Here is a 20,597-nt window from a genome sequence, read left to right as displayed (position 1 = left end):
ACAACTTCAAACATTCATAAAATATTTCATTCACCGATTTCATTTTCAGTTAATGAAATCATTCTTCGAAACTTCAATCGAACAATTGTAAATCAAATTGAAAGTATTTAAAAGCCCATGGTAAAATTGAAAATAAGACATCTGACGTTATGGCAATTGATAATTTTTTTTAAAATAATTTCGGCTGTGTGCTCGTTTTTTTTTTTTTTTTTTCGCGCGGGAACAAATTACATGTAAATGAGCGACTGTGTCACCGCCGCATTCAAGCAGTTATGCGCTCGTTTGATTGAATTGTTCTTTTCCAAGCTATTGTGCACTTGAATCGACAAACTAAATGCTGTGCCGCTCTCTTCTTCTACAACACACCTTTGAAGATGCAGTTTCTCCTCTTGGATGGCGCTTACTGGAATTCCCATTCGAACAAACAAAATTTTGAGGCAACAATTCTCCTACTTCGGAGACGATGTTGTGTCTAATTTCTTTGAGCGTTTTGCTTAGAAAAGCTGCTGTTCGTTCGACAAACGCAAAAGCGAGGTCATTGCTCTTTATCTTTGCTAGAATTTCCGACATTTTCAATTTCTCGGTCGCTTTCGCGCAAAATTTACAAATGAATGATTTGATTATTCGAAACGTGATCTTTATCTTTCAATCTTGTGGTGAAGGCATGTCAATCAAATTGAATCATGAAATGTTGACGTGAATATTGGAACCTTACGGCGCCGAGCGTTCATGCGTGAAGCGCGTTGACTGTAAGCGATTCAGTGGAATTCAGTGGAACTTCTAAATTTGTTTTCTATGTTTGGTGTTGTTAGAAAAGATTTCTTTTGATAAGATATTTGAAGCAGTAACAAAAAAGTTTGCAATAAGGTGGAAAATTAATAATTTTGGTACAACAATTTCTTATCAGAGTCTGAGAAAATGATACATGTATTCAAAGTTCACAAGCTATGGGCAAAAGCTTACATCTTTTAAGGGATTCATGGGAATTCAGTGGAACTTCTAAATTTGTTTTCGATGTTTGGTGTTGTTTCTTTTGATAAGATATTTGAAGCAGTAACACAAAAGCTTGCAATCAGGTGTAAATAGTTTTGGTACATAATTTTGTCCAATAACTACTCGTAGTCCTGGCGGATTTCCTCTTAAATGAAGTTAAATGCAATTTTATCAAGTTAACCAACATTGGGTATGCAGTCAGCTGTCTTAGTGGTCAGCAGTTCCTAGCTCTTGCCAGGCTCAGGAGTCTACATTCCTGGACATTATGGCATGGTGTTGGGCACTTGTATCATGGCGCTTTTTAGTGATGTTTAGTGTGACTGAGTTCTTCCCCCCTTCCCCTTTCTTTCTTTCCACTGATCTAGTCAGTGAGGCAGGTCTTGGCATGGGCATGGAGGCTTGTGGCTGTTTTGCAGGGATTGCCATCCATGGAAGCTGTATTCCATCTGGAAGGGAGGGATCTGGTTGAACGCAGTGGAGCCTCCCTCCCCGGGGGGGGGGGCACTCGCATATGAAAGTGACGGGGATGCTCGTCGTCTCGCTTAGGGGTGTAAATTTCGGATTTTTGGTCTCGCTTAGGGTGTTCCGGAAAAAGGCCAATATTTAAAGCCAAAATGGTCTCGTTTAAGGTTACACTCGAAAAAATATACAAAATAATATAAATTCTATTCTTATTTTTTTGGTATCTTTTAGGGGTCAAGAAAAGCTGGAGCCACACCCAGATTGGTCTCTTTTAGGGGTTCTTTTCAAAATTTCCGACGAGCATCCCCGACCGTTTCATATAGGAGTCCCCCCCCCCCCGGGCCTCCCTCCTCCCCGCCTGATATATCCCAGGCACCCATCCTCGATACACAATTGGTTAAACAAGAAGAGTTCTAAGACCTGCTGTTCCAATTTTGTGGGATGCTGTACAAGTTTTTATTTGGCCTTTCTGGAGCCATTGTTATGGGAAGGCTTTTGACTTTTAGACCAGTAAGAGTGCAATTCTGGGAAGAAATGGGTGCATTTTAACTATCGAGTGAGAAATCATCTGTATTTACCATACCCATGTAGTGATTTTGTTTGGCCCAAGTAGTGTCTTATCTCTATACATGTAAACCCAGTTTTTCACCCATTCGGAATGCACAGTACATAATCCGAACTGCATTGAAAAGTTTGATAGGCCACTGTGTTTCTCATAACGTTGTGCTCGTTAGATTTCAGTTTCTAACTTTTTCCTTTTTAAGGTGCTAAGAATGTTAACATGGATGATGAAGAGTGGAGAAATCCTCACTGTGTTGCAGCAGTTCTTAAGATGTATCTAAATGAGCTGCCAACCTGTGTGTTTACTGAAGAAAAATATTTCTCTTTTGTTAAAACATTCAAGGGTAAGTACTGCAAGTTACGTGTAACTGCAAGTTACGTGTAACTGCAAGTTGCATGTATCGTATGTGGTTTATTGATGTCACACTACAATATAACGGAATCTTTCAGTGTTGAGACAACATAGGGAAATATAAAAAAAAAATATATATATATATATATAAAATAAAATATTACTGTTGCTGAATTGAGCAAATCTACGAAGAAAATGTATTATTTGCATCCTTGGCCTGTGGATTCATAACTACGGTATTTATTTGAATTCCATCAGATCCTAACTATGCTATTTAATATATAATCACTAACATTGCTTCTTTTGTTTAAAAAATGTAAGCTGCAGTTGGATAACAGTCTGTTTCACTCACAAGGTGTCAGCTACTTTTATTTACGTTAAGTTTTTGACACATTTTCTCAAAATTATGCAAGACGCCTTGTGAAATGTCATCGCTTCTGCATGCATTGCATGTCAGTTTTTTCAAGTTTGTTGTTGTAATCCATCTTAATCTTCCTTAACTTCTTTAAGATCAGGTATCTCTGAACAAAATAAACTAGATAAGCACATGTTTCAGGATTGATATTGGTAAAGACACCGGTTTGTTTCTCTTTTAAGATGAGAATCCTGATGCTCTTGGCACAAAGCTCACAGAATTAATTGAAAATCTTCCTCAAGAAAACAAGTCCCTCCTTATGTACCTGCTGAGGCATTTCTACAGGTAAGAGTCCTTTATTTTTTTAGAATTAATTTTAAATAAAATTTAATAGTAAGACATCTTTTAGAATTTACACTTACTGTAAACCTTGAAAGCCTGTTGATCGATAGTCCACATTCCATGTCTGGTTATTGGGACTTAGGGTCGTGAGTGAATGAGTGAGTTTGCCTTGAAAGGTCAAAATTGGTCCAGAATTTTTTCCTGTTGGTATGAAGCTTACATGTAGATGCTAAAATTTCGTAGCCAGAAAACTTTGGAAATTTAGAAAATATTTGTAGAGAAATAGTGCAAAAATTTTTTACCAAACGTGAGGTTTACAGCCATGTTTGATATACGCTCACTCAGGCTGATCATGTCACTGGAACAGACACAAAGGTTGTTTTCTTGGAATATTTAAGATACAACTATTTTTTCTTGTAGCTGATAGGGAGACCTGTAATCATACAAAATAGATGTGTTCTCTAGCACCTACTTCAAAGGCTAGCTTTGCTTGTGACAAAACTGAGGTTATTGGGCAAGGCCAAGTCCTTGGCGAGATACAGTAAAAACCCGCGTATAAGAACAAGTGGATTAAGAACACCCAGGCCTGATTTTAGGAAATAAAGTACCATTTATATAAGAACACATTCAGCCTGAAAAAATTAAATTTGTTCTTATATGGAAAAATATCAAAGATCAACACTACTTTTCATTGCACACATAATAGTTCCACCCCAATTACAGTACAGTATTGCCTTGATTTATCAATTTTATTTAAATTAAAATACAATTGTGTGCATATATATTGATTTCATCTATTGGTAGCCTAGTATGTTCCTAACTTTAAGAAACTTTTTTTAAGAACACTTAAGAACACTTACAGGCTGATTTTGCAGATTATAACCCTTTATAATTTATAAGAACCAAATCAGCCTGAACCGCCAAAATAGGTGTTCTTATGTACGCGGGTTTTTACTGTACATGTATTTTGCCAGTACAGACTTTGTTATAATCGATCAAATATTTTTCGCATATGCGATTGGTCTAAACACTGGAGAATTTCAAGCGTTATTAAAAACTAGCAATGGTATATTGCAATTCCTGAGTTTTAATTGGTTAACAGGCAATGGTATATGAGCTCATATACCATTGACCACAAATATGGTAGCCAATATGCGTCGACGAAAACAGCTGGGGAGCTCAAATGTTGTAAGTCTTTGGGCATTTTAAATAAAACAATGATTCCCCTCACACTTGTTGGATATGAGATTGTTATAGCCAACTATCTATCTACCATCTCTCATATTTAATGCGCACTCGTGGAGTAATTGTTAAATATTCCCCAGTTTTCAAAAATCACGTTTTTAGTTCGCATATTTAAGGTTGCATCCCGTTATTGTTAAATTGAACAGAACTGAACATTTCGAATGAACTACATGTATAAAAACTAACTATGTTTTTGAATGTAGTCTAATTACTTTCAACTGATGTTTAACAGCTTTAAAAAAGTTCCTCCAAAATAAGTGGCCTTGTATTTAAAATATTTAAAGAATAACAAACACAATTGCCTCCATTTGGCTTCAAAAATATACACTGATGTTTGTCACTGGACGTTATCTGTACTTTGAAGATCACATTTTTCCTCAAACTTCGCTCTCGAAAAACTGTTTGCTTCTTGGAACAGATTATGTCCATGCACAAATATCACTGCATGTTTTCTTGCCAAATGGAGGTTATTGTTTATATATTATTTTAAAATATATTTCATATTTAAAATATATTGCAGATTGTTTTTCAGTGCTCTCTTAAGAATGCTTGGTGCTCAAATTTTCTTTTTCTTTTTCTTTTCTTAGGGTCAGCCAAAGTTTAGAATGGAATGACATGTCATCCCGAAAACTATCTGCAACATTTGTTCCTATCTTGTTACGACCAAACCATCAGCATATAATGTAAGTCAGGGTGATAGAGCAGTTTTCAATTGAGTGTCGTAAAACCAAAACCAAAGTAATTACTCCGGCCAATCACAAAGGACACAGACAAACCAGTGAACCAATCAAAACTCCAAGCAAATACATGTAGCCGGCACGAAGCACGGGAAAACGTGCGCGAGCGAGTCACGATTGGTTTTGGTTTTAGTTCTGATTGGCTGAGAAAGTGGCGCGAGATTTTTAAGCCAATCACGAAGCGTAGCAATGCAAAACCAAAGCAAACGCAATTAACTTTCGACACTCAAATGAAAACCGCTCTAACTAAAAATGGGAATTAATGCGAAGGTTTAAGGGAATCTGTTGATAATTTTCAGTAGCAAGTTTTGCTAAATTCATGATAGGAAACTTAATGTTAGCGAAGAAATTACTTCTGTGGATCTCAATGACAAAACCATAGCTTCTAAACAAACAAATAATTATGTCTCCCGGGCGTTATAGCTAAAAGTTACAGACAAACGAGATAAACTGTCAAAACTGTTCAGCCTAACAGTTTTTTTAAAAACTCATGTTGCAATCCATTTTAATCTTCAATTTTTGTCCATCCGTACTCTATTTCAACCCTCCAAGTTTATTTTTTTCCTTAGTGGCCATTTAGCCACCAACTGCTCAAGTTTGGTCACCATTGAAAAATTTTAGTCACTAAATTAAGTACACGCTTTCAATCCTTCTTCTCAATTTTAGTCTCCAGGCTGGCGACTTCTGTTCCAATGTAGTCGCCACCTCCAAAATTTTAGTCGCCATGGCGACAAAAATGGTCTTAACTTGGAGGGTTGTATTTTGTATTTTGCTGTGTTATTGAAATCTTCCTTCACTGTTTTACATTTCACTCAATTTGTGGCCATTTTCTTAGGTGTAAATTTGGCTAAATTTCGTGACACAGTTAATATATCGTGATTGAAACACATCGATTATAAGTTCATGTATAGATAATTAAATCGCGATAGTTTTGCTAAGTATTGATAGCTGTGATAATTTTCAAATTATCGCAAAATTATAACAGCAACAGTTATTGAATAATATAACATGAGAATGTATTATTAATTTTGCTTGGTGCTTTGAGAAATTCTGGATGCCTGACCAACTACCCTAAAGAAAATGCAAATGTAACAGAGCTCATTACTTTAAATTCAGAAAAAAAATGATTTAAGCTCTGCAGCTTATAACATCATCGAAACTGACATTACTTTATCAAAATTTTTTGTCACAATATACGCTTAATTAATGACTGGTCCCGAGGGAAACAGTTATTTTTGTTTCCCTCGAATTTCGATGTTTCTCGAGGCAAAAAATTAACTGGTTTCCCGAGGGTGATTTTTGATTTGCGATTTGTTACATAGAGCGGTTTTCACTTGAGTGTCGAAAGTACTATGCGTTTGCTTTGGTTTTGCGTTCACTTCGCTTAGTGATTGGTTTAAAAATTTTGCGCCACTTTCTCGGCCAATCAGGAGTAAAACCAAAACCAATCGCGACTCTCTCGCGCACGTTTTCCTGCGCTTCGTGCCAGCTACATGTATTTGCTTCGAGTTTTGATTGGTTCACTGGATTGTTTGTGTCGTTTGTGATTGGTCAGAGTAATTACTTTGGTTTTGGTTTTGGTTTTACGACACTCAATTGAAAACTGCTCTAACACAACAGAGACTTAGAAAAAAGGCAGTTGTGGATCAACATTCGCGGGTAAAAGTGCACTGTTACTCTGTGACATCATAGATTTTGCAATGTTGCCCGCTCAAAGATTTTTGGCGGGAAACAGTTTTATTGTTAGATGTCACGTGACCTCAAAGTAGCCAATAAGAGCACACGCTGTTGGGAAGATTCCAGCTATATAACAATGATGGTTATTTTATGTTACATGTACACAGGAAACTGGTTGAAGACTACGAAATGACAGTAGGAATTATCAACTTTCTAATAACCAATGGAGAGTGGGCAAGAGAAGTGACACCACCAGGTAACAAAAATTGATATCAAGAACATCATGATATTTTAACATGTAAACTGAAATGTGCAAAATTAGTGAAGCTCCATTTAGGACAGGAGTTTGGGTCTGTGTTAGCGGTTGTAAGCTTTTGTATGTATACAAGTAGCAGCACGTCACTTGACAAAGTCACATTCCCAGTGCCGAAAATGAATTTTTAGCTCTTTAAAGGGACTTTGTCACGGGGATTTCGCAGATTTTTCTTCTGAAATAAGTGGTAGGCAACTTTACCCATGAAAAACATTATTTTTGAACATTTAACTGAAGATAAAACCTTTATTTAGGGATAGAAATCAAACTTCGGCTATAAATATCAATTTTTTTGAAGGCGTGCGGAAACTATTTGAAAACGTTGGCTTACGTTTTCAAATTGCAATCCATTTCCATCCGAGCCATCCGCAGCCAAACGCACGTTTTTAAAAGTGCGTTTTTGTTTAAAAACAGTTTAAGTGCTCTAAAATAGCAATTGTTAATGAAAATGGACCATTAGTTTTTAAGTTTCCTACGACACAAATATACATTTTGGCTGTTCAAAAATCTGTTAAAATCCGTAACATAGTCCCTTTAATGAGCTGATCCTTTACATGTTCTGTAAATCTAATAAGAGCACCTAACATTGATTAGTGACGTCAGTCTTCATTCAAAACAATTAGGCCTATGAATCTGCTCTTGAATCGTTCTAAATTCAACTTGTAGTGAAGAATTCAAATAAAAGTAGCTTATCTTATCCTGCACTTGTGTTATTTTGATATCTCTAAAGAATTGTTTTTAATCAGGACGTAACATGTCGATAATTTCGATAGTCCATAAAATTCGATCGTTGTGGATCGAATTCGATACTAATCAATCGACAAATATCGGAAATCGATTAAAGTCGATCAAACAATTTCTTGTGATTAACGACTTGTTCGATTTTGATTGATTTTGATTGGAATTACAAAAAATGATATATGGCGGGCGACAAGACTACAGTTGCCGCGCACACTTACTTGAATTTCGTGGCTGATTGAAAAACGTGTCTGCATTTTTGTCGATAAAATCGATAATCAGTTAAAAATCTTGTGATCATCGACTTTTATCGACAAATTAAACGTGTCGATTGACAATTATGGACAATTACCGTACCCAAATTCGCAAGTAGCCAATCAGAAGCGCGATCTACTGTCCTGATATTCTACGATATCAAGTCACTGACCTGATATGCCACCATAGAGAGATCAGAAAAGGAACTTAAAAAAGTGTTGAAGACCAAAAAAGTATCAATACAAGCAGGTCAACACGTTTTGCATTACGTACCTAGCAAGCATGGCTTCAACAGAGCAATTAATATCACCGGAGTTTTAACTGAATTTGGGTACGGTAAATACCTAATCGTACCTTTTTGGTACGCTTCGGCTGCATATCAGGCTCGTTTGGTCTCACCATGGGTATTTTGGCGAGACGCAGTCGAGCCAAAATACGAACCATGGCTCGACCAAACTCGCCTGATGTGCGGCCGAAGTGTACCAAAAAGGTACGATTAGGTATAAATATCAAGTATTATCGACTACGTTTTCGATGATCGACACGTTACGTCCTATTTTAATGATCACTTTTAATTTTGCAGTACCACCAAGACCATCTAGACCACATTCTTTAGGCACTCCAGAAGAAAAACCCACTGAAAGACTGCAAGATTGTCCATGGTACTGGGGAGAAATAAACAAGTGAGATTTATATTCAGTAATAATTGTTACATTGACCAATTCGTCCCCAATTAAGTCTGTTTTTGATTTAATGGGACATCAGCCCTGCGCCATCTTTGATTCAAACTCGGGAGGAGCTTGGGGAGAGAGGAAAAAGTGCCCAAGGGAGTAGGAGTGAGGCTGAATGAGGAGTGAGGAGAGGAGTTGGGAAGGAAAAATCATTCCGCTCCCCATCTCCTACGTTTGCAAATCCAAGCCTTTAAACGTGAACATATATTAAGATAAATCCAAAATTCATTGTAACAAAACATTAAGTGCATTTCCAGCCCATGCAAGCGCAATTCTAGCTCTGACACAGAGGGCACGTAGTTAAATGTACAATACTTCGGGTTGATAATGTACAGAAAAATATGCACAACATTGTTGACACGTTTTTTAGGCCTTTTTGCATCAACAGTTAGTATGTGAAAAAGTTTAGCTCAGGATATTTCACGGACAATTTATTTAAAATAATCCGTCAATGCTGTTTGCCTTTTTGGGGTGCGGAGTTGTAATGACGAGATCTCGTCATTTGCCTTTCCTACAGCTTGGGCAAGGTCTTGGTACCCGTTAAACTGGGCAAAGTGCTGGAGTTGGTCAGTTATGCGCAAGGCTTCTGCAAGGCTCTTCATTATGGCTTATTCCTTGTCGTAGTCGTCGTCAATTGAGGTGTTTTCTGACGCGAATTGTTTGTATAGCGCTGGATGTGAAAAGTTTGCACGTGTACGCGACTTGTGACTTGTTATAGTAGAGACTAAATTGCAGTTCTTGTTTTTTTTGTTATCGCGCTTGGAAAAATAATTTGCTGGCCTCTAAATGGAGGTAAAAAAAAAACATATAAATAATATACACTTGCGATAGCTAAAAGGTGGCCGCCACTGCTTAATAGAGGTGGCCGTTGAATAGAGGTATCAAATGCAGCAGTTTAGTGACAAATAAATCGGGACTTTGGAAAGTGGCTGCTGTATGGAGGGTGGCCGATTTATAGAGTCGGACTGTACATATTCTGTGTTTTTTTTGTTTTTTTTTTTTTCATTTCAGAGAAACTGTCAGCGAGAGATTGAAAGATCAAGAAGACGGTGTATTTATTGTTCGGGACTCGCGGCGATTTCCGGGGGAGTATACGTTAACTTTGAGGTATATTGTGTTCATTTCTTTGGTTAAATTCCTAATAAGTTTGTACAGCTATTTCGAGAAACGTCGGAAAAAAGCACAAAACTGCACAAGCCAATCCCTAAAGGTAGTATGGGTAGACGTATTGAGCTACTGCACGTGTTGAATACTAATGAGATATAACAACAAAATAAGCGCAATTTTCAGGTTTTCTTTCTTTTCAGACATGTAGAAACAAGGTACGTTTAGACCCTCTGAAGTTCAGAAGAATTTTTCCTCACTCAAAGACATGCGACAGTAAAAGTAAAGCTACAGATAGCTACAGCTACAGCTACAGCTACAGCCTTCTGAGAAGAAAAACAAATTCTCCACGTGCAAAAATACAAACTTGTAAATTTCCTATAGGCCAATATGCAAATTCCAGTGAATACCCAGACCACCTTTCGCTCTTGTCGCGTGCACTATGATGTTTTTTTTTTTTTTTTTTTTCCGACAACCTTTCTCGAAATAGCTGTATACGAGCCTTGTTTGGCCCATCGGGCCAGAGCTTATCCCGGTTTCTGTACCATGAAGCGACAAGGAGTAATTCTACTCCCCCCTGCATGGGACGCTACTCCATCGCAGGGTTACCGCCCCGTCGAAGCTAAGTGGATGACCACTATAAACAACATTTACATTTTTTACATTTTTACCTGATTTTAGGAAAGGAGGGTTGAACAAGCTTATCCGTGTTCTTCACAAGGACGGATATTATGGGTTTTCCGAACCGCTGACATTTCCGTCTGTGGTAGAACTTATCAATTATTACAAGACAAGGTCGCTGGCTTCTTACAATCCAAAGTTGGATGTAAAACTGTCAACTCCACTCCAGAAATATGACCAGGTAATGCAGTTAAGGATTTAAAGTAATTCGCGTTTGCTTTGGTTTTGTATAGAGCGGTTTTCACTTGAGTGTCGAAAGTAATTTGCGTTTGTTTTGGTTTTGCTTTCACTACGCTTAGTGATTGGTTTAAAAATTTCGCGCCACTTTCTCGGCCAATCAGGAGTAAAACCAAAACCAATCGTGACTCGCCCGCGCACGTTTTCCCGCGATTCGTTGACAGCTACATGTATTTGCTTCGAGTTTTGATTGGTTCACTGGATTTTCTGTGTCCTTTGTGATTGGCCAGAGTAATTACTTTGGTTTTGGTTTTACGACACTCAATTGAAAACTGCTCTAACTGTACGTTAAGTAATTGGTTTTAAAATCTCGCGCCACTTTCTTTTCCAATCAGAAGTAAAACCAAAACCAAGCGTGACTCGCTCGCGCACGTTTTCCCGCGCTTCGCGCCCGCTACATGTATCTGCTTCGAGTTTTGATTGGTTCACTGGTCAGGATTGTCTGTGTTCTTCGTGATTGGCCGGAGTGATTACTTTGGTTTTGGTATTACAATATTCAGTTGAAAATTGCTCTAAAAAACGATAAGAAATTGCGAGTTGAGAAAATGCCGAAATTGCTTAAAAATTAGTTATGCTCGTTCTAAAAGTGCTGTTCCTACTCATAACAGGGGCACCTAATGAGGAAATATAAAGGGAACCTCCACTCTTATGACAAGTTGACGTTGAATTGTTTGAAATAATAAGGGAGAAATAATATTTAGTCGTAATAATAAAATGGAAAAAAAATACGGCTTTTGAATGTCCCGAGCGCCGCCATTTTGGATTTTGGATGTAATGGTTGCTTAATCATATAATTGTTTCACACCATCCTCGGAGACCCAGGGGCAGTTAGTGGGGCGAGGGAAACGCGAAAATGTGGGTAAAAAATAGCACGAAACTGCGGGGAAAAAATCGGCATATAAAAGTTGAAGCGACTGAAAGGTGCCCCTGGGGAAAGAGTCTTACCAGACCAGTTCAAAAAGCTCTCTGAATACTACCTCCTGATTGGGCAGAAAAATCTTTTGTATTCCCTTTGTATTATTCTGCCCAATTGGCGACCAGCCTGACTACAGTCCTTTTGGTGCGTTCTCCTGCGAAGTATGTACACAAAGCCAGTTCGCTCGCCATATCTGTCTTGCTTGTTTGCCAAGAATTTGCTCGGAAGAAAAAGTTTCGGCTGGTGCCTCCCCTGGTTGAAAACGTCAAAAGTTTGACGGCCATGCCCGCGGGAAATTGGATTTTTTGGCGTGTGAGAAATTTAAAAGTAATAATCTTTTCCATTTTTGATACTATTAAATGTTATTTCTCCCTTGTTTGATAAAATTCCGAATTAAGACATTATTCCAAATAATTCAACATCAACTCGTAAGAGTGGAGGTTTTCTTTTATATCAGTGGATTGGGGGTAATTATTATCATTTTCATTGAGTTCTGCTTACCTACATATATGCGTGTTTTTTTTTTGTTCGTTTTTGTTAACAGGATGATGAAGAAGAAGGCGGTCAGGGCTCTGGAAATAATGCGGATGATCTAGTAGAAAGACTAAAAAGAGTTCATGACGAATTCGTGAAAAAATCAGACGACTATGAGAAAATCCACGACGATTTTGTCGAGGCAGAACAGGTTAGACAGGTTTATGTTCAGGTCACGCTAAGAAGATTGTGTGACTCACGTACTATATTTGTCACTCTTGACTTGTCCCCATGTCACGCAAAGATCTCTGTCTGCTTTGCATTGCTTATGCCAACTCTCAATCGATAAAAACCTCAAACCTGCAGTTACTGTAGCTAAGTCAATTTAATTTCATGGCAACAGAATTTTTGTCGATTAGGATTTCTTTTACTTGTTCAACACGGGCGGTCCATTCTATATCAAAATTATAGAATATCTAAATCTATATTGGGATTTACAACGTATCTATGTAACCTGACTAGTGCCTTTTCATTAGAGCCATTCCTTTCGAATTATTGATGAATTTTACAAGTTGTAAATAAGTTATGACCAAAACGTAGAGCCGTAGAGTAAAATTGTTTAATGTGGCTAAAAGTAATTTAGGCTAAGTTAACCTCGAAGCAATGCTCTCCAGCAACCTTTGGATGCACGAAGCCCGCCTGCAACCTTGGCGGTTCGCTGGGGCACTCTGTGACGCCTATACGCAGTAGGCCGTTACCGCTGGCCGCTTAGAGCTCGGGGTGGCCCCAGGGCCTTCGCAGGGGCTTTTCATGACCTTTCACGCAGCGTGTTGCTCGCTATCATTCGCAAGCTCATTTCGCTAGCACAGTTGCTCGCAAGCTTCGCTATTTTTGCCTGGCCCACCCTCCCTCGGGTAGGTCTTAGAGCCTCGTGGTAGGTCGGTAAGTATTCCACTGAGTCCTTCAGTGTGACGGTGCCTAGGTGGGTGGTGGCCGCTTCAGGGTTACCATGGATACCTTCTTCCCTGCTGTGCATCGCCGGGCTCCACCAACCTTGAGGCACCAACGCCCAAGCTCATCTATTGTTGATGAGTTTAATACTGTGCAAGATTCGTCCATTCGAAGGCCTACTTTATCGTTAAATGTAAAAGTTTCCAGTGAATCAATGATAATAAAACTTTGCAATTAAATTGTTTACACAATCGAGCTTCCGTGCTGAAAGTTTAAAGAAAATCTATCGAGCCGTTTTATAGATTTTTCAAAAAGCGCTTAAAACCAAAAATTATCTGAAAATTACCATACGAGTGGTTTAAAGAAAAAAACAAATTCTCAGAATTGCGTTGTGGAAACTCAACAAAACTTTCACGACTTCGAAAGATTACTTTAATACACATTTTGGCGTTATTCGAGATTACTTCGTCTACGTAGTGTTTGTGTCTCAGCTAATTTATTATCGCTACTCAAAAAGTACAATCTGAAACATTTTTGCGATTTATTCGAAATCAAACATACAGAATTTTTTAATTCTTGAATATTTCATTTGCAGTACATCATAGTTTAAGATGTTGGTATTAGTTTTTAAGCGGCAAATCTGATTCAGACAAAAATCAGGTTTTACTGATTTGGTGGCTTTCTGTTTATCGTTGCCATGGAAATATCGATTACCTTAAAATATTTATCAAAGTAAACTTCAATCTAAAAGCAATATATGGTGTAATTTTCATATCGATCCGAGTCAGGGAAGATCTTTTAAAGGCCAATTGCAAATTGTAAGTATGGCCCAGAAAAAACTGTATCGAGTCACCAAGACGGACACCTGGTGTTGGTCCCTGCCGTTTTTCAGTCATTTTTCTGTAACTAAACTTCCTACAAACGGACACCGCTCCAAGACGGACAACGGACACTATAGGAGTGTTTTTTATTACTGAGTAAAAATACTTCAAAACTACGTATCGACCTAAATTAAGCCGGAAAGTTAGTCAGCGCCTTAAATACCAAGCTTACTCACCAAAAACAATAACTCTTTAACGGATAACGTTCTGCTTGCATGTACGTGCGGGGGCACTAAAGAGGTCGTTTTCAACTTACAGTATTACAGTTTGTAGATCTCAACTTTTGCTTCAAGTAGTGAATACTCTTTTTATTATTTTAGTCTTCTTCCAGTGTACAGTACTAGTGTACACTTAACTTTTTAGACTAAAGGCCGTGAACGTTTGCTTGAACAAGCGAATACTCACAGACATGAATTATCGGTTGTAATGAACAGAGTCAATTTTTTTAATATCATTTTTGTCCCAGGTTTTAGGTTTTGCTAAAGTAAGCGAATAAACCAGACTTTAAACAGACGTGTATTCACTGCGAATAGCTTTATTACCTCAGAATTACTGGTGTCACGTTACTTCGACTCTCGATAAGGCAGACACCTCTCTAAGACGGACAGTTGGGACTAGTCCCGAAGGCGTCCGTCTTAAAAAGAGTTTACTATAAAGTAATGACTGAAACATAGGTTAGATTGTGACTAATATGTAGAGCATTTCATTTCCAGGGAATAACAGATTATCATGAAGAACTTGATGCACACCGTGAGATTGTAAAAATGATTGATGAGCAGATTATATTGCATGAGTCGTTTCAAAAGGAAGCTCCCCCGCAAAATAGAGCAATGTGAGTATACAACGGAAAAAACGGTTTTTGTGGCTACGTGAACGTTCTTCCATTATTATCATCATCATCATCGTCGTCGTCGTCGTCATCATCGTCGTCATCATCATCATCATCATCATCCTCATCATCATCATTTTATTAGCCACTTAAGAATGCTGCTACAGCTGCAATAGCATTACGACAGGGCAAGGAGACCATCAAGAAACATCAGGCTTATAGGGGAGGCCACCTCAATAATCAATTTGTTAGTAATTTAGTTGTGGATGTGCGGCCAGGTCAATTCAGACTCATTTCATTAAAAATTCAATCATTTTTTCCTTAAAAGAAGACAAGCCAGTCGAACCAGTGATCGATATTGGGAGAGAATTCCAAATTGTAGGAATCCTGGTAAAGTAATGTAAACTGCTTACAGTCAAACCGGATGTTCTTTTGATGGGAACTTTGAAATGTTGCGGCGCAATGTTCCAATATTGATTGACAGTTTGCTCGTCGCAACTTGCAACTTTCAATTCAAATTTGCCTGAGCAAGTTGCCAAGTTCCGGTTTTCATTTTTCCCGTATGAAACATAATAATTCTACCTCTGTCTCAAAGAAGGATGAAATAATTGTCCTATGGTCGACTGCTTATCATCAGACTGCGATAGATTAGCGACAGGCTTAGTTGAAATCGCCAAACTTTGAATTTCGCTTAAAAATTCAAATTTGCTCCGCAAGTTACGGCCTACGTTTGTGATTTTGAAGCGTAATTCCTAACTTAGCAATGTAAACTAAGCCTGTCGCTTATTTCTCGCATTCTGTTGATGAACAGTCGAATAAGGGGCAATTATTTTTGGTTTCTTTAAAACAAAGGTGGTACAATCTCGTTTTATACGGCAAAATGAAAACCGGAACTTGGCAACTTGCTCGAGCAAATTTGAATTGAAAGTTGCAAGTTACGACGAGCAAACTGTCAATCAATATTGGAACATTGCGCCGCAACATTGCAAAGTTCCCATCAAAAGAACATCCGGTTTGACTGTAAGATTGATGTGGTCGATAACACTTGGCTATTCTTGTGTCATAACTGTGTAGTTGACTACTTGTAGAAAACAAACAACGAAACATCGGAGGCAATAATTGGTTATGATAATAAAACATAAATTTGGCTATTTGTAATGCATTGACTTGAAAAATATCTAAGATACCCAGTTTAGCAAATAAGGGGGCAGTACGGTATGTTCTCGATAGTCTGGTAGTTCTTTTATCGAACGTTTAGAAAAATAAAGTTATCTTACTGCTCTTTTCTTTTACAATATATTTACTTGCAGACTTCGTCAAAACTACGAGTTACTGAAGCACAAAAAACAAGAAGCGAAAGGAATCTTAATCACTCTTGAGAGTGAGATTGCTAACATGACCGAGAAGACTCGTGTTCTGAACAAACGAATGAACAGCATCAAGCCAGAGATTATAAAGCTACAGAGAAGCAAACAACAATACTATTTGTAAGTAACACTGTTCTGCCGGAGGCCAAACTTAAAGGGACCATGTCACGGATTTTGACAAATTTTTGAACAGCCAAAATTTATATTTGCGTCGTAGGAAACTTTAAAATTATGGTCCATTTTTATTAACAATTGCTATTTTAGAGCACAAAATGGCTCGGATGGAAATGGATGGCAATTTGAAAACGTTAGCCAACGTTGTTTCCGCGCACCCTCAAAAAATCGATATTCATAGCCAAAATTTGATTTCTATCCCCAAATATAGGTTATATCTTCAGTTAAATGATTAAAGATAATGTTTTTCATCGGTAAAGTTTCCTACCACATATATCAGAAAAGTTTAGACCAAAAAAGCTGCGAAATCCCCGCGACACAGTCCCTTTAAGCCGGGCTTACACGGGCGATTTGATCGTGTAGGTGACACAACAATTATTCCCGAATTATTTGTCGGCAGTTCAAAGGTCTTCAAAGCTTAGTGCGCCAGTAATGACCTTGGACAGCAGAGATACGCGCGCACAGTGCGCAGTGGGAGATTAGCGACCTTCAGATTTGACTACGAGTACGAGATCGAGTACGAGTACGACTTTGGAATTTCGGCACAATTATATCCCCCAAACTAAAACTCTTTCCTGTTGTTGACTAACACATAAATAAACGTTAGAGGTAAGATTGGTGTGATAAGTGATTATAGGGGGCACACGAAATTGGTTTGAAAACTCGTACTCGTACTCAATCTTGTACTCGTAGTCCAATCTGAAGGTATATTGGGGACCACATATGCCGTCGCAATTTTTGCCACATTTTATGGGACGAGTTGTCTACATGAGCAATTTTCCTATGTGACAACTTTTATTTGTCACATAAAAGCTAACACACCAGCTTGTCAACAAATATGTTTATCACATAAAAATTGACCAATTTTTCTTATCTACACGAGCAAATAAAAGTTGTCACATAAAAATTGCTCGTGTATTGTCGCCTTTAGTAAATTGTCCAAAATCGTTACAGGAGCTACGTCACAGGGGATTTTGCGGATTTTTGGTCTTAACTGTTCTGAAATTAGTGGTAGACAACTTAACCCATGGAAAACATTATCTTTGAATATCTAAAGGAAGATGTAAACTTAATTTACGGAGAGAAATCAAGCAACGGCTAAAAACATCGATTTTTTGAAGACACGCGGAAACAACTTGAACAGCTAAGCCTTAATTCTTCAAGTTGCAATCCACAGCCAAAAACGCTTGTTAACAGTTTCAGTGCTCTAAAATAGCAATTTTGAACTGAATTGAACCATTATTTTTAGGTTTCCTACGACAGTAATATTAGTTTTGGCTGTTCAAAAATCTGACAAAGCAATTTCCATCTTTTTTAACGTCATGGGGAGGCGCGGTCACCTATGGTTAGTGCGCTGGACTCTTGATCAAGCGGCCCCGGCTCGAGCCCTGGCCGGGGCACCGCGTTGTGTTTTTGGGCAAGACACTTTACTCTCATAGTGCCTCTCTTCACCCAGGTGTATAAATGGGTACAGGTGAATTTAATGCTGGGGGGAGGGGGGGGGGTAACCCTGCGATGGACTAGCATCCCATCCAGGGGGGACTAGAAATACTCCTTGTCGCTTCAGTGCTAAGGAAACCGGGATAAGCTTCCGCCTGATAGGCCACTTGGCTTGTAACAGACTTGACCTATTTTCAACGTCAGCGGAATTCACATAAAGTCACCAGACACTGGAAAAAAGGAAGGTTCTGTTTGGAAGACAACTGAAAAGAATGACAGCTGAACCACGGATTGTAACCTATCGGTTTTATTTTCTCTTCACAGAGTTCTCACATCAGAGAAAGGAATGGAAATAGAGGACGTAAAGCAAAGAATTGGCGAGGAGTGAGTGAAACTTTCAATGCACCATTTTGTATTACTCATTCTCTAAGAGGGACAATCGTCTCTGGGGACGAGAATGTGTCTTACTGTAAAAGCTTTATTACAGTAGAACCCCGATAGAGCAGTTTTCAATTGAGTGTCGTAAAACCAAAACCAAAGTAATTACTCTGGCCAATCACAAAGGACACTGACAATCCAGTGAACCAATCAAAACTCGAAGCAAATTCATGTAGCTGACACAAAGCGCGGGAAAACGTGCGCGAGCGAGTCACGATTGGTTTTGGTTTTAGTTCTCATTGGCTGAGAAGGTGGCGCGAAATTTTTAAGCCAATCACCAAGCGTAGCAATGCAAAACCAAAGCAAACGCAATTAACTCTCGACACTCAAGTGAAAACCGCTCTATATTAAATAACGATATGCCAAGGGAGCAGTTAAATAATATCGTTATATGGAAGAATCGTTATATCGAAACTCCCAATATAACGATATGGCCGTAAAATAACCGAAAATATCGTTATATCGGGGGTAAACCTAACAAGTACTTTTAACTGCATAGTAAAGGAGGATAAAGATAATAATTTTGATATAAAGGCTTGGAACACAGTATCATTTTCGTATATCATCATGATATATGATATCGTTATATCGGGAGAATTTTACGTTCGGTTCGCTAAATTCTCATCGTTATATCGGGAATATCGTTATATCGGGGTTCTGTCCCATACATTTTACTGTAACTTTTGCCGGGACAAAGAATGTTCATCGTTATATCGGGAATATCGTTATATCGAGGATCGTTATATCGGGGGTTCTACTGTAACAACAAACAAACTCCCAGAACTTTCTTTTCCGGCGTTTCAATCATGGAAGCTCACTTTGAAAAGGAGTGGGCGCCTGGAGCTTAAGTGGCCACGCAAGTGCTTATGGGGTTATTTGGGGACCACAATAAATATATAGCTTCATATATAGCTTCATTCTCGTCCCCAGAAACCTTTTCAATGCTCTGGTCTTGGCACGAGAAATGACGGGATCTGGAGACTGGATTTCCAGTCCTCGACTCTTGGACTTCCGGTCTTCATTTGTGCAGTCGTGATGTTTCTATATGCGTTGTGAGAGAGTCTAGCGTTTTTGAATTCCGTTCAAGATTTCTTTGTTTCTAAAAGCCAATCAAAAGAATTCGAATTAATTCAAAAATCCTATATCCTAGGGCTATGGGGAGGGAATGACATGGCTTACGCGTTTAAAAATTGTATTTTGACGGTAGACAGTTGAATTGCTAATTAATGTAAATTTCTCAATGCTTTCTACGTGCTTATGTGTATTTCATTTATTCATCAATTACTTACTTGGTTTGGAAACTCTACTGAATCGTGCCTGAACTGAATTGTGCTGTTTCTTTCTTTACCTTACAGAGGAACGCAACAAACGCGGACGTAAGTAACTTGGCATGTTCTTGTTCATTATCAGATCGTTTATGCAATCTTTTCAAGTTAGTTAATGTGTTATTCTCTTCCTTCCTTCCCTCCCGTCCTTCTTTCTTTCTTTCTTTCTCTCTTTCCTCCTCGCACCCTCCCTCCTTAACTGAACAGTGACACAGTCCCTATAAAAAGAAATTAACGATGCATGTTATTAACGCGAATTGCAAATATTCGTCCGTCCCTCTGATCCTACTTTCTTTCCTAACTCATCTCTCCCTACCTCCCTCCTTCCTTCTCTTCCTCCTTCCCTCCCTCCTTCTCTCCCTCCCTTCCCTCCTTCTTTCCCATCCTCCCTCTCTTCCCCTTCCTTCCCTCCGTCGCTCCCTTCTTCCTTCCCTCCCTCCCTCCGTCGCTCCCTTCTTCCTCCCTCCCTCCCCCTTCCTTCCTTCCCTCCTTCCTTTCCTCCCTCTCTCCTTCCTACCCTCTCTCCCTCCCTCCCCCCTCCTTTCCTCCCTCCCTCCCTCCTTCCCTCTCTCCCTCCTTCCCTCCCTTCCTCCCTCCCTCCCCCTTCCTTCCTTCCCTCCTTCCTTTCCTCCCTCTCTCCTTCCTACCCTCTCTCCCTCCCTCCCCCCTCCTTTCTTCCCTCCCTCCCTCCTTCCCTCTCTCCCTCCTTCCCTCCCCCTCCTTCCCTCCCTCCCTCTCTCCCTTCCTTGTCCACTCTCTGCTCCTTCCTTACCCTATATCCTTCTTTCCCTTCCTCCCTTCCTTCCTTCCTACAGGCAGCAATAAAAAGCAACCTTTGTGTGTCACTTTTTCCACTCTGACTGAATATTAAACTGAATTTAACTTTTATAAACAGCGACGGTTTATCAAACGGCAATCAAGAAGACATCTATGATGTGTAAGATTTAATTTACATTTTTTGATGATAATTTAATTTTTTAATGTTTTTAGCATTTTTTTTAGCATTTAAGTAGGAAGGG

The 20,597-nt window shown here is 38.8% G+C and overlaps 1 protein-coding gene across 2 annotated transcripts in view; it reads left to right on the top strand.

Moving 5' to 3' along the window:
• Positions 1-20,597, top strand: part of LOC144638611 (phosphatidylinositol 3-kinase regulatory subunit alpha-like) — a 40,274-nt gene that overhangs the window by 13,657 nt on the left and 6,020 nt on the right. For both annotated transcript variants that reach the window (XM_078497811.1, XM_078497809.1), the window contains exons 9-21: positions 2,220-2,360; positions 2,966-3,068; positions 4,898-4,993; positions 6,892-6,980; positions 8,614-8,713; positions 9,773-9,868; positions 10,547-10,727; positions 12,244-12,384; positions 14,719-14,837; positions 16,145-16,321; positions 18,140-18,199; positions 19,609-19,629; positions 20,474-20,515. In XM_078497811.1, coding sequence (XP_078353937.1) covers positions 2,220-2,360; positions 2,966-3,068; positions 4,898-4,993; positions 6,892-6,980; positions 8,614-8,713; positions 9,773-9,868; positions 10,547-10,727; positions 12,244-12,384; positions 14,719-14,837; positions 16,145-16,321; positions 18,140-18,199; positions 19,609-19,629; positions 20,474-20,515 — 1,366 coding nt within the window. The remainder of the gene's footprint in view (positions 1-2,219; positions 2,361-2,965; positions 3,069-4,897; positions 4,994-6,891; positions 6,981-8,613; positions 8,714-9,772; positions 9,869-10,546; positions 10,728-12,243; positions 12,385-14,718; positions 14,838-16,144; positions 16,322-18,139; positions 18,200-19,608; positions 19,630-20,473; positions 20,516-20,597) is intronic.

The sequence above is a fragment of the Oculina patagonica genome, chromosome 14 (genome assembly GCF_052425735.1).
Source record: "Oculina patagonica isolate OP01 chromosome 14, crgOcupat, whole genome shotgun sequence".
Classification (NCBI taxonomy): domain Eukaryota; kingdom Metazoa; phylum Cnidaria; class Anthozoa; order Scleractinia; family Oculinidae; genus Oculina; species Oculina patagonica.
The sequence above is the reverse complement of the archived record's forward strand: the minus strand, read 5'-3'. Positions and strand labels throughout refer to the sequence as shown.